This window comes from Genypterus blacodes, unplaced genomic scaffold (genome assembly GCF_046128005.1).
Source record: "Genypterus blacodes isolate CSIRO-AG114 ecotype Tasmania unplaced genomic scaffold, CSIRO-AGI_Gbla_v1 ptg000015l_1, whole genome shotgun sequence".
NCBI classification, from domain to species: Eukaryota; Metazoa; Chordata; class Actinopteri; order Ophidiiformes; family Ophidiidae; genus Genypterus; species Genypterus blacodes.
Genome location: NW_027466829.1, coordinates 2,821,844 through 2,835,277, shown reverse-complemented (window position 1 = coordinate 2,835,277; position 13,434 = coordinate 2,821,844). Strand labels below are relative to the sequence as shown.

The 13,434-nt window shown below is 42.6% G+C and overlaps 1 protein-coding gene and 5 non-coding genes across 6 annotated transcripts; 4 read left to right on the top strand and 2 right to left on the bottom strand.

The window, feature by feature from the left end:
- Positions 1–1,352: 1,352 nt before the first annotated feature.
- On the top strand, positions 1,353–5,292 carry LOC143015353 (uncharacterized). Its single transcript, XM_076169317.1, has 2 exons — positions 1,353–1,547; positions 2,522–5,292. The coding sequence occupies exons 1-2, from the start codon at positions 1,403–1,405 to the stop codon at positions 4,132–4,134; spliced, it is 1,758 nt and encodes a 585-aa protein (XP_076025432.1). The 5' UTR covers positions 1,353–1,402; the 3' UTR covers positions 4,135–5,292.
- Positions 5,148–5,288, top strand: LOC142990893 (U4 spliceosomal RNA). Its single transcript, XR_012960853.1, has one exon. It is a non-coding gene; the product is annotated as a U4 spliceosomal RNA (small nuclear RNA).
- A 469-nt stretch (positions 5,293–5,761) lies between the features above and the next one.
- On the top strand, positions 5,762–5,902 carry LOC142990894 (U4 spliceosomal RNA). Its single transcript, XR_012960854.1, has one exon. It is a non-coding gene; the product is annotated as a U4 spliceosomal RNA (small nuclear RNA).
- Positions 5,903–6,375: 473 nt separating this feature from the next.
- On the top strand, positions 6,376–6,516 carry LOC142990889 (U4 spliceosomal RNA). Its single transcript, XR_012960849.1, has one exon. It is a non-coding gene; the product is annotated as a U4 spliceosomal RNA (small nuclear RNA).
- A 516-nt stretch (positions 6,517–7,032) lies between these two features.
- Positions 7,033–7,173, bottom strand: LOC142990892 (U4 spliceosomal RNA). Its single transcript, XR_012960852.1, has one exon. It is a non-coding gene; the product is annotated as a U4 spliceosomal RNA (small nuclear RNA).
- Positions 7,174–7,820: 647 nt separating this feature from the next.
- Positions 7,821–7,961, bottom strand: LOC142990878 (U4 spliceosomal RNA). The gene has a single exon (XR_012960838.1). It is a non-coding gene; the product is annotated as a U4 spliceosomal RNA (small nuclear RNA).
- Between the last annotated feature and the right edge of the window lie 5,473 nt (positions 7,962–13,434).

Genomic DNA, 13,434 nt, shown 5'->3' with positions numbered 1-13,434 from the left:
TTACATCTTCCTCTGTTACTCGGGGTCATTTACAGGTCAAGCGGGTCACACTGGTAACATCTGCCCTGGGAATCAATTTGGTGCAGACTCATTGATTAAGGGATGTGGATGAATGGTTAAAGCAAGAGATCAATAGGTCGCACTGGGTGAGGGATAAAAGCAATAAATCGAAGTCTTCAACCAAACTCCATTTATCTGAAAGCACAAGCGGTTTATGGATTGGGGACTACAATACTGTACACTACAAGCAATGGTACACAATGATTACACACACAGTTACATGTCTGATACCTTTGACAAATATTTGAGTCATAAGGTAAAACAGTAAGCAGTATCCCTTAATATGTCTTACTGAAGTGGAATAATTGCCTGAAGTGCTTTATAAAATATGATAATACATAACACATAATACATAATGGGCTTTACAATTACTTGTAATGTGTTAGTGTTCAGATATCTAGACAAACAGTCATGTCAACCACATTACACTAATAAGTGCTCAGAATGAGAGAGGGAGAAAATGAAATGTGTTTATGTGACGGTGAGAGTATTCACAGGATAACAAGAGGCTCAGTGTTCATCTGCCTAATGATACGACAGACTGATTACTTCTGAAGCCCACCCAGCTCCTAATCAGAGATAACTGCGATTAGTGTTCCCTACAGGCTGGTAGAAAGTGATTGCAGAAATGTTGATTCCACTTTAGATTCCACTGGTCTCAAGGGCGTCTGGATTATATGAGACTCTTGAGATCAAAACCCTGTCACAATATTATTATCTATCAACATCAGAGGTTAATTGTTTGAGGTTTTGCGTATTTGTGTTGATATCTAAAAAAGCATCTCACGTTTTGGTCCAATGTTGGTCCATTACACATCTGGAAGGCCACAGTATGCGCTGATCACCCAGCCATATACAGTTACAGAGCGCCCTCTGCTGTGCATGTACACACACTGCAGGACGGGGTTAAGTGTATCTGGATTTGTGTTTTAATTTTTACCAGTCGTATTTAATTTTACAAGATTTTTGATTAAAAATTAGTTTTAACTACACGGCTTTACTGTTTCACCAGAGGAAACAAACCTTGGGTCCACTTTGTAGAATTACTATGATGTAATCGTTGTTGTTCAGCAAGTGATTTTCTTAGTTTGAAGTTTTGTCAAATTGAAAGACCATCAGCTGTGTTGGCCAATCTGGGCGACTGAGAGTATTCAGTTAATGATATATGCTTACTATTTGGAAAAGCATGTGATTCAAAACAATAAAACAAATGTGTATTGTATTTGGTGGTTTCCAGTGTAAAGGCGCCAGTAGTTTGTCCCTCTGCACTCTCCGTACTTTCCCTTCAACTATATCTAGCTTGAACCGTTAGCTTAGCTCAGCTGAATCAACATTTGCAGACATGGAGGACCGGGGGAGTTCCCTTTCCCGCTCCCGGAGCCCCGGCACACTCTCTCCCGGCGCGGAGCTCCGCACCCAGCCGCCTGCTCCCCCCTCTGCGGGAAGTGGACACACTTTGTCCCGGAAGCTGGACGCCGGAGGAGATGGTAAGAGTCTGTGTGTTTACATTCTCACCCACAGATATGTGTGTGTGTAATGAGTCCACCAGCTGAGGAGACGCGTATTTCTTGGTGTTTTTCTCTGAGGAATATTACGTCGACTTCAATTTAATTGTAGTTTTAACATGACATTTAAAAATGATGGTAGCTTAATAAAGTTTAACATGCTTATAAACACTCTTATTTGTCTGTCTGCCCACCTGCCTGTCAGTGCATCTGTGGTTACGACATGTGTTACGAAACTGTGTGTCATGTTATATATGTAATACAGCTGTTTTCAGTGTCTCAGTCAGTCGTCCTCAGACGACCGCTGCATTATTTTAACCAGAACATGGAGTTTTTTCTGACCAACTTTGGTTGTTAAGACTGGAGGCTAAATATATATATTTTTTTTTTTCATTGCCAACGCTTTCGCCACCGTTTTGTAACAGGCGAAGGGTAACCATTCTTCATCAACATACTGGCAGAAAAAGAATTCCAGTTTCTAAGGCAGTTGTTCCACAAGTGGGGATTTGTCACTTTATTCATTATTTTGTTTTGTTAAATAATAATTTACAGCTTTATGGGCTGCAGAATGATTTTTCCTGTAGAATATGTCTCTCTTGATCTGTCCTGGGTCCTTCCCTCTGCCCCAGGTGTGAACTGGTGACTTCAGGTGTCAGATCTCACACCTGGCCCTGCCCACTCTGCCTCTTTACACAATATGATCCCGCCTCCTAAAATCTAATGCAGGCTATCTGAGTATCGAGTTTCTCAGGCGGTAGTGGAGTAGACCATGATGCCACAGTGTCAGATTGCAGTCACACCTCTACATTCAGAGACAAACACCTCCTACAAGATGAAATCCTCCACAGCAGTGATGTCTCTCACAAATCAGCCATGGATAATTAAATCATTTTAAAAACATTGAAAATCTGTTCACTGTTTTGTCTAACTGTTCTGTGTTCTGCTTGTCCACATAGATGACTTCACCACACGTCTTGTGGTCCTCAAAGCAGAGAGTCCAGCTGAGCAGCAGGACCGGTGCCTCACTCTGCACCGGGAAGATGAGGAAGAACCCGTGACCAGGCAGCAAGGAGAGCAGCTTCAAGACCTGCAGCTGGACCAGGAGGACCAGAAGCCCCCCAACATTAAAGAGGAGCAGGAGGATCTGTGGTGCAGTCAGGAGGGAGAGCACCTTCAGGGCCTGGAAGAGGGCGACATCATCAAATTCACATTCTCTCCTGCCCAGGTGAAGTGTGAAAGTGATGAAGATGAAGCTCAGCCCTTACATCTTCATCAGACGAAAACAGAAGGAAACGAAGAGGACGGCCAGAAACAAGAAGAAGACGGGAACTGCGACTCTTCTGAATCAGAGACTGAAGATGATGGCGACTGGGACCGCGGAGAACCTCAGTCAGGTTTGGTGACTCTGATGAACGATGAAGAACCTCTAAGCGACGCCGACAGCAAACCTTTTAGCTGCTCCGAATGTGGCCAAAGATTTAGCAAGAAGAAGAACCTGCAGAGACACGAGATGATTCATACAGGAGAGAAACCCTTCAGCTGTTCGGTTTGTAAGAAAACGTTCCGACGCAATCACACTCTTGTCACACACATGTTCGTCCACGCAGACGTGAGGCCGTTCATCTGCTCGGTGTGTGGTAAAGGATACGCAGAGGAAAAAAGTTTAAAGAAACACACAATGGGCCACACAGACGCCAAACCGTTCAGCTGCTCCGTCTGCGGTCGAGGATTCGTACAGAAGGAGAGGTTGATCACCCACATGTCTGTCCACACCGGCGTTAAACGCTTTAACTGCTCCGCCTGTGGCAAAGGCTTTACAGAGAAGAGACATCTGAGCAGACACTTGGTCCACCACGCTGCCGCCAAACCCTTCAGCTGCTCCGTCTGCGATCGAGGGTTTCTCTGCGAGGAGAGTCTGCAGAAACACACGGCGGTCCACACGGGCGTCAAACCCTTCAACTGCTCGGTTTGCAGCAAAGGATTCACCGCAAAGACGAGTTTGACGAGACACATGACGTTCCACACAGGCGTGAGCCCGTTTAGCTGTTCTGTGTGCGGTAAAGGGTTTACAGAGAGGAGATATCTGAGCAGACACTCGGTGCACCACACGGGCACCAAACCCTTCAGCTGCTCCGTCTGCCATAGAGGTTTTCTCTGTGAGGAGAGTCTGCAGAAACACATGTCGCACCACACAGGCATCAAGCCGCTCAGCTGCGCCGTGTGCGGCAAAGGGTTTCACGCAGAGACGAGTTTGACAAGACACATGACGGTCCACTCGGGGACGAGCCCGTTCAGCTGCTCCGTCTGCGGTAAAGGTTTTACGGTGAAGGCGGGTTTGATGAGACACGTGATCATTCACGACGACGTGAAACCGTTCAGCTGCTCCGTGTGTGGGAACAGATTTTCAGAGAAGGGATACCTGAAGAAACACATGTCCATCCACACGGGAGAGAAGCCGCTCAGCTGCAGGGACTGTGGGGAAAGGTTCACCTGGCACGCACAGGTCAGACGCCACAGGTGTTCACAGAGAGCAGCAGCAGCAGGAAACACAGCTGGACAAACACTTTGACTTCTCTCTTTTGGAAAATGTTAAAAATTAAAAGCTCAGTCAACTTGATAACATTGTGTTGCATTACTGACAATACTTTAACCTGCAAAGGATGATCGATCATTACCTCTAAGTTTCTCCTTTTGACCCCTAAATATGCCTAACATTGTTTCATTGTTATTTCACAACAACATAAAGGTTCAAACATGTTTCATCTGATTTCTGTTTGAACATGTATAACATACCAAACACATGGAAATGTATTTGGTATATTACATGTTAAGTATATTCACCAGATGTTAGTATGACACTGAAGAAATGCACTTCTCAAAGATTTAATCAGGAATAAGAATACAACTCCCATAGGCTTCCATAGTTCTGATTGTCTGTAGTTGTATTTGTCCTGTGTTGTGCCACCAGGGGGCGCTGCTGCGCGTGCTGCAGTTTCAGTGATTCTAATTTACGTGGTAAAAGAAACAGAGCCCTTCTTAACCATAACAACAGCGTCTTTGTGTCAGTGGCAGAGTTGCAGCCAAGTTGAGGTGAGGTGTGAGGTTTAGCCAAGTTGAGACTGTTGCTAGGAGAAACTCTGACACTTAATTAACGACACTAACTGCAGATTCTGGGCATAAAATATACGAATAATTTTTTAAACTTAATATGGAACATTATATCATATTCACGTGAGTTCATTTGGTGTTTGAAGGTGAAAAAAATAAGCTTTTAAAGGAAGGAAATTTAAGCTGGTTTCAGACCTGCTTATCCTGCGGGGGTTGGGTTCTATCCCAGAATGCAATGCGTTACCAGTGTATCATAGAAGCATCACCTCATCTTAAAGGTTCCCTCTGTTCACATGACTGGTGAAGTATTATGTGAAGTATAGAAACTGTGGAAATGAAGAAGTGTTTAAAGTGTCTGTCCGTTATTGTTCATATTTGTATGTATATTCTGTATTATGACGTCAGACGACTGTGTCACCGTTACAGAGACTATGTGAGGTTGGAGATAGTCGGTTTTTTTTCACTAACCGGAGTATCTCTGCGCAGTGGCAGTATCGTAGCCCATGAGGTTTATCCGAGGCGCGATTATTGCTAGTTGAAAACTTTACCCAATACCCCGCTAAGACGACTTGAAATATAGTCGGCGAAGGCAATTTTTGACGGTCTCTCAGGAGACCCGCAATGTGTTAAACATGAAAACGAAAGCATTAGTGTGACAGAAGGAGTGGAGAACGATAGAACGTGATGCGTCCCGTATTAGCAAATGCTTTTTACTATTAATTACGTTATGTTTCGCCTTTTTTAATTTGACTGGTAACATATTCTAGGAACTGATGAGAGACTGGAAGTTTCTTTGGACATTAATAACATGTAAAATAAAAAGTACATGAATTTGGAAAAACAAAGGAGGCTGTGCGTAACACCAAACTCCAATGCGTGACCAGTATATCATACACGCATAACTTACAACTATGACAGGTAGAAGACTTCTAAGAAAGTGATGAGTGAAAGAAATGTTTCCTGTGTCTGACCTGTATTGTCCGCCTTGTGTATGTAAACGATGTATAGTGGTGTCAGGGCGTCCTTGTCACCGTCACAGAGAGTATGTGGGGTTGGAGAGACTACTGTTTCATGTCTGCTGCATAGTCATCTCTGCGCAGTGGCAGTATCGTAGCCTATGAGGTTCATCCGAGGCGCGATTATTGCTAGTTGAAAACTTTACCCAATACCCCGCTAAGACGACTTGAAATATAGTCGGCGAAGGCAATTTTTGACGGTCTCTCAGGAGACCCGCAATGTGTTAAACATGAAAACGAAAGCATTAGTGTGACAGAAGGAGTGGAGAACGATAGAACGTGATGCGTCCCGTATTAGCAAATGCTTTTTACTATTAATTACGTTATGTTTCGCCTTTTTTAATTTGACTGGTAACATATTCTAGGAACTGATGAGAGACTGGAAGTTTCTTTGGACATTAATAACATGTAAAATAAAAAGTACATGAATTTGGAAAAACAAAGGAGGCTGTGCGTAACACCAAACTCCAATGCGTGACCAGTATATCATACACGCATAACTTACAACTATGACAGGTAGAAGACTTCTAAGAAAGTGATGAGTGAAAGAAATGTTTCCTGTGTCTGACCTGTATTGTCCGCCTTGTGTATGTAAACGATGTATAGTGGTGTCAGGGCGTCCTTGTCACCGTCACAGAGAGTATGTGGGGTTGGAGAGACTACTGTTTCATGTCTGCTGCATAGTCATCTCTGCGCAGTGGCAGTATCGTAGCCTATGAGGTTTATCCGAGGCGCGATTATTGCTAGTTGAAAACTTTACCCAATACCCCGCTAAGACGACTTGAAATATAGTCGGCGAAGGCAATTTTTGACGGTCTCTCAGGAGACCCGCAATATGTGATACAGAAAACAGCGTTATCAATGTGTGATCCTCGTGCCAACAGGGTAAATTCATGTAGTAGCGAATTTTTGGAATACTGTTCCTCGCTTTAGTATCAATATGAAGAACATTAATCGGTAAATGACTTATTACACTCAAATGTTATATGTGCCTCAGATTTGACATTTCACTTATTTTTTCTTGAATTCGATGGCTTAAGGAAAAGTGGCAGTGGTCACTTTTGACGTGGTTTTAAAGAGACTGATAATTTGAAGATGATATTAACCCTCTGTTTGTTTAATGTTCTTCTGTGCAGGGTTTTGATCGGCTGATTTTGAGAAAGGTAAGATTGACTTTGGACATTTTTATTGTTGGGTTATTTTTCTGAAAGCGTTAGTACACTAATGTTTGTTAATATTATGAATCGTTGCGTGTGTACATTTAGAACAATGTCGTGGTAGCTCCTACATGAGAAAATTCTTACATTTAAATTGTGTGTGGTTGTAGTTAGACCAGATTCGAGTCTCCTTGGAGACCGTCAAAAATTGCCTTCGCCGACTATATTTCAAGTCGTCTTAGCGGGGTATTGGGTAAAGTTTTCAACCAGCAATAATCGCGCCTCGGATAAACCTCATGGGCTACGATACTGCCACTGCGCAAAGCTGGCGTCACGGAGTTGAGAGACCATTATATATCCGCCTTCACACACACTCACTCACGGTTGCAGTGCAGATAGGCCACTGGCTTTATTATGTACACGTTTCAGATGGTTATTGTCTTAAATATTGCAAAATAATCGTATATTGATAAGGATTTAAAAAATAATAACGTTTTATCCACGTTTTCGTTCCGGATTTTATCGCATTGTCTGTACTAAATCTATCATTTTTTTATGTTGAATTACCAAATTTGCCACAATAGGTTATTTTACGTCATCCAGTTTCCTTGTTATTTTATTTCCTATCGTTTTAATCGTCAACTCGTCACATTTGTAGAAGATATACTTTGGGGTTTCATATCCGAGTGTGTATAAAGTTTGATCGACAACAAATCACTTCCGAGTTTAAATAAAGTTTTATATGAACAACCCGGAAGTAAGAAGCTACATTTACTAGCAACATAAAATAGTGTGGAAAATAGCACGTTATCTGGGGTTCTATGTTTCTGTACTAACATTGACACGGATGTATAAATTCGTAGTACAAATCAGGTTTTTTGCTTTGATATTTCCCGCCTATATTTTCGAAGTAGAGATGTACAAAGTTAAATCATTTTCCTAGTAGTTATTATTTATGTTTGACACATTGCGGGTCTCCTGAGAGACCGTCAAAAATTGCCTTCGCCGACTATATTTCAAGTCGTCTTAGCGGGGTATTGGGTAAAGTTTTCAACTAGCAATAATCGCGCCTCGGATAAACCTCATAGGCTACGATACTGCCACTGCGCAGAGATACTGTTATTACGGTGAGATAGGAGAGTCGTTCTGCGCCCTAACATCGTATATCACGGTGGTAACATTGTAATTTAAAATTCAAAACGACGTTCGTTCTTTGTGGAGTCAGGCTGATATGATACGCAAGCGATTGTTTTTGGTGATAATTTAACCTTGTTGATTTAAAAGTTTTATTTTATTTCAAGCGCAAATATCCGAAGTGTATCATGGGAGTGCATAGCCCTCGCTCCTTAGCCCCGCCCCTCTTCATATACAGGCCTACTTAAGTTTTATTTTGTTACAACAGAGTACATCAGTAACATCATTTGAAATGACTAAAAGACTTGAAATAACTTTGCAACGCGAAGCACTTATGTGAGACATGTTGTCGTTTTAGGAATTTATTCCTTTTTGTGGGCGCTCATACCACAATGCATCATGGGAACAAACGCCTCCAGCGCTCATTGAACACGCTGGTAGTCTTCACTAAACTGACAGTTACATACTTCCGAGCTTGACTTGACGTTACGAAATTACATACGATTCAGTTAGTTTTGCACTTAATATGCACTGCCTTGCTGTTAGAAGTCGTTAAAATAGACCAGAACAGCACATCTCTGCTCCAACCCAACCGAGCCCCCCTACAAAGCTAAGCCACTTAACACCACTAGATGTCAGTGTAGCTCGATCGTGGAACTCTTTATAGATCAAAGCGACCTACGCAGTTATGTCGAAATTACACATTAATGACTGAAAACTCGATAGTTCAAAGACTTAACGAGGGATGCTTATTAAAGCATGTAGTCTAAGGTTATAATCAGGTGGAAATACCTGCATATGCTTTTGAATATCCAATCCCCATAGCGTGCTTTGTGCAAAGTATCATTTACACACATTTTCCGCCCAGTTCGTACAACAGGATTTAGCAGATTGACAGTTACTGTCCGTTCAAATACCAAATTTGGGGAAGATTAAAGTATTTTCATTCAAGTGGTACAATGTGACTAGATGAAATAGTAGCTCATTTATAAAGTATGTACAATCTTAGTAATAAATATTATTACATTATATATGCCTGTGCTTTAAATTTCACTATGAAGGTTTGAAATTGGTGTCAAAATGCACTGACAACCAGGTGAGAGCCATGTATCTGTATTCAATCAGTTCATAAGCCCTTTGTCGCTGTAGGCCTATGCTTTTTGCACACTGGGTAATTGTGGCACAACATAACTGTAATGTCACTGTGGATATTGTAAGCCCCTTTCACTTGTTGTGAAGCTTCAGTGGGATAATGCAGGTGCTTTTGGGTGCACAGCAGATAAGCACTGGCGTGCCAGGTGTTAAAGCTGACTACGCTGACACATTAGACAGGGATTTGCTCCTGCCAGAATGTCAGGCCAATGAGGTTCATCGAGGTAGGCTTGGATCACTGTCAGGACCAGGTAAGTATGCAGATAAGGGGATTACACTGTGTTTGCGCCAAGTAATCTCAAATGAATCCTGTCAGCTTCTGTTTCATCCTCACCTGGAAAGCACTGATTTCACTTCTCTAAACCCAAGAAACACGTTACATGATCAGAGTTCGATTCACACGATGAATGGTTTGACCTGGCTTAAGAAGCAATGGAGAACACATTGAGTTATGCTCATTTGACAACTGTGACAGCAATAATCCCCTTTCATTCTCAGAGGTGCCCGATTATTTTGTTGCGTTAGTCCCCCCCCCCCCGTTCTCGTCAGCTCTGCCCGGTGTATGTTTGTAATGTGTGCTTTTAGTAATCGCTTGGGCCGTGCCACAAATGACATCCTGTTTGGTGTTCCCTCCCTACGAGGCTTTGAACTGACCTGTTGAACAAATGGGACTCGGCAAGAGCAGTTCCCTCGGGCCATATCTCTCCTCACTGGTAGGCAGAGAGTTGAAAATAGAGTATAGCAGATGGCTTAGCTGTCTCTGCCATTCTGCACAGGCTGTCGGGCAGCCCACATAATACCATGCCATCCAAAGGGGGCTCGGTGGGCAGTCTATACAGTTTTCAACATGCTGAGAGCTGCTTTCCCCTCAACCATCAATCACAGCATTGCTTCAAAAAAGAGAATAAAAGGGGGTGGAAATCAATATCATACTGGGCCACAATTTTGTTTATCTCGCACTATGTGGAACAGCTTGTGGTTGGTTGAGTATGACTGCTTTGGTTTGGTTTGGGAAATGAAAGCTCGTCAGTGAAGTCCATAAACAGATCCAGCTTAGATCACACAGCAGTGTTCTGTCCACACTGGCAGACCCTTTCAAAGAGTCCCCCTGAATTACTGATCGCAGACTCAATACATGGAGGAGAGGGAGGATGGAGTCCATGTGAGCAGGTGTGTGTGTGTGTCTGTGTTTGTGTACAGACAGATATTAGCTTAGCTGGATGTACACAAGTCTTTGTGTAATCTGCGCTGCATCACATCAGACTGGTTAAGGACGTTTATTGATGCTGAGAGTCACTCTGTTGTCTTCCAGAGTGGGCCACCTGGACAACAGGATGAGCTGGGCAGCCTGTGATTAGATTCTCTTATGAGCACTGAGAGGAAAACAATGACATTTTTCTTCAGTAAGGTGACAGCTCAGCCAGACCGAGGGGACATCTGATAAGAGAAGACAAATGTCGCTCATCATTCCTTTTCCTCCCGAAACTTCAAGGGCAGAGACACAAGTTAAAGGTAGCATTTTGTTTTTTCTTCCCCAGTATCCAATGCAAAATGTGTGCAGCAATAAATACAAAACCGGATTGTCAATCAATATCCTGAAATATCAATATGTAACAGACATACGCGCACACACGTGTGCTCGCAAACTGCTCACACCAACCCACACACTGCTGCTATTCCCAGTTTGTGATTATTCCCAGTGAAAATGGCAGCATCCGCTTAATGCCAAACCTGATGTCTCTTGCTGCACATGTCCCAGTGTGCAGTCCAAACTCGAGGCAGCCATAGCTTTGCTGCTCACACCCACACCTCCACCCCAAATCTCTAACTCTTAATAAGACATTTTAGCAACTAATACAGTAAGTGACTGAGGAGGTGTTCTTCACGGCTTTAATAACCTTTTTGTCACCGTGTTGTATCTTTTTTAACACATCTATCAGCCCCATCTAGAGAATTTCCCCCATCTATTTACTCTGGATTGTGCATGAATACCAGAAACTTTCACCAGGTGTTTGGGGAACCACAGCTGTCATAGTTACTGCTAAAAACAAGGACATAAACATGGCTACAGCTGTGTACATATATTCAATTTTTTATTATATATGTGTTGAATAGTGTAACACATTTTCTGACTCTTTTCTGCACAAGTGAACACATTAAGTGGTTCAGAGGACATGAGAACATGAGACTAACATGGCAGTGACATTACCCCGTGTTGAATGCGACCACCTGTGCATAGAATGTGTGCGATGATGCTATTAAACATTTTGTACGACAGCCAAGACCAAGTGGTTTATGTTCTCCACCGACTTGGCATAGGATAAACACTGCTTAATCTGTGCTTAATCTTATGTTTCATACTGAGGCAAGCATGTAGGTCTGCACAAACAATCTGTATCTCTGTAATATGAAGGGAAAACTCACAAATGACAGGCCTGGTTTTCTGTAAGATATTTATTTTGTCAGGGAGGGAACATGCACAGATAACATTCTGTGAGCATTGAGAGAAGTGACACCATAATTTCCTTCTGTTATCCCTGAGCAGGTACACAAAAGTGCAGAACAGGAAACTTAAATTAAAAACAGATGCCAAGCACTTGTCAATTTAAATATCCCTCATACTTACCCAGCCATGCTTGTAACAACGCTTAGATGTGCTTAGCTGTAGTTCATTTCATGCAAAACTGATAGAATACAAGAATCAAAAATGTCTTGTACAGATATGCAATTTCTTTACAAAGGAAAATGAAAACGGTCATTTTTTAAGATCACAGGCAAAAACATGGAAGCCTTCACATATGTGGATGATTTTTTGTGATGTTGCATTGGATTTCATTGGATTGTACAGGGATCCTGCTGTGTTGCATCTTTAATGTGAACACAGTGATGGATTTAATTATATGTAATAAAACAAACAGCTATTTGTTTTCCTGATGGTCAGTTTGCAAGCCGTTGAAACAATACTAACTAGAGCCCATAGAGGGCAGTCTGTCCACACAGCAAACTGCCTCTGAACTGTGAACCTTGGATGTGAAGTGACCACTACATCATTATGGACAACCTGGAGAAATACTGTGTCATAAATTACACTCTATAATGTGTTGATAGTCAGAAGTTTTATCCCCTGGGGTAGCTGAGGGACACTGTATGACAAATAGCAGCGTTCTGGCAGCATCGTGATAACATATCATCACTATTCAAGCGACATAACGGAAAGCTGCAGGAAAGTAAAGGTGCATTGATCAAAATGTCATCACAGCCCAGACTGTCTTATAGACTAAAACATACTTCTCTTCCACTTAACTGAATTTAAAGAGCTTTGACTTGGCATTTCTTGGCTCCTAACATCCCCTGGGCTAGAATGGTCCGAGACTCAGCAACCTCATTACTCTTTAGACAAACAGGTTTGGACACCCTGAACTCAGACCCAGAGCAGCCTTGTTCTATCCCGCCACTTTCCTCTTTCTCCACTCTATTTGTGATTTGGGAGTGTTTGTCTCCCCTATTCTGTCTCTGGGTGTCTGTTTGGCTGGCACTTGTCTGGCTTGGCCTAGTTTCTCCTTGATCTCATCAGTCAATGTGAAGACCTGTGAAGGCCGTCTCCCCATCTTGCCGTGTGAATCTCTGCCAAGCTCTGTGCCTGTGTCAGCACTTAGGGACTAACTCCACACACACCCACACAGTCCCTCTCCATACCTCCAGGCTCTGCTGGGTGAAGGCGGCACATCTTCCCCAAACAGACAGCCTCATTTGCATGCCCATAAATCACTCACAGGCTGACACCAAGCCACACAAGGAGACATGACATGGGGGCCCTAAACATTCAGCGTGCCAAATTGCAGTCTTATGTAAGAGAAGTTCTAAGGCAGACATAAACTATTCATATTACCACTTGGGTGACGATCAAAGCCAATCAAAGCTGGAGTAGTACTTACAAACACATGGCCCGTGTCTGAAATCAAAGCCGTTATCTTTTAGATCTCATCTGCACACATCAAGGTCTCACGAATTTCATACTAAAGAGCCCCAAACATATGGCTGCTTCAGTTATTAAACAGGGCAATGAAAGGCTGTCAAAGGCTTATATAGAAATCAGAACTGCCAAATTACAGCTCTTATGATGAAGCATTCAGCAGCCAAGGTATAGAGAACAGACCAGTAATTTGTATCTCAATTGCTGCTAATAGACATCTTGTAAGCACATATATAGCCTCTGTGAAACACAAACAGGCAGCTTCCAAGAAATATCTTTAAAGCAGAGACTGAATTCCCTCTGAAAACTAATCTGTGTTAATTTGCAGG

Coding starts and splice junctions, on each gene's coding strand:
- LOC143015353 (XM_076169317.1), top strand. CDS start 1,403: ATGGAGGACCGGGGGAGTTCCCTTTCCCGCTCCCGGAGCCCCGGCACA. Junction 1,548..2,521: donor GCTGGACGCCGGAGGAGATG/GTAAGAGTCTGT, acceptor TTGTCCACATAG/ATGACTTCACCACACGTCTT.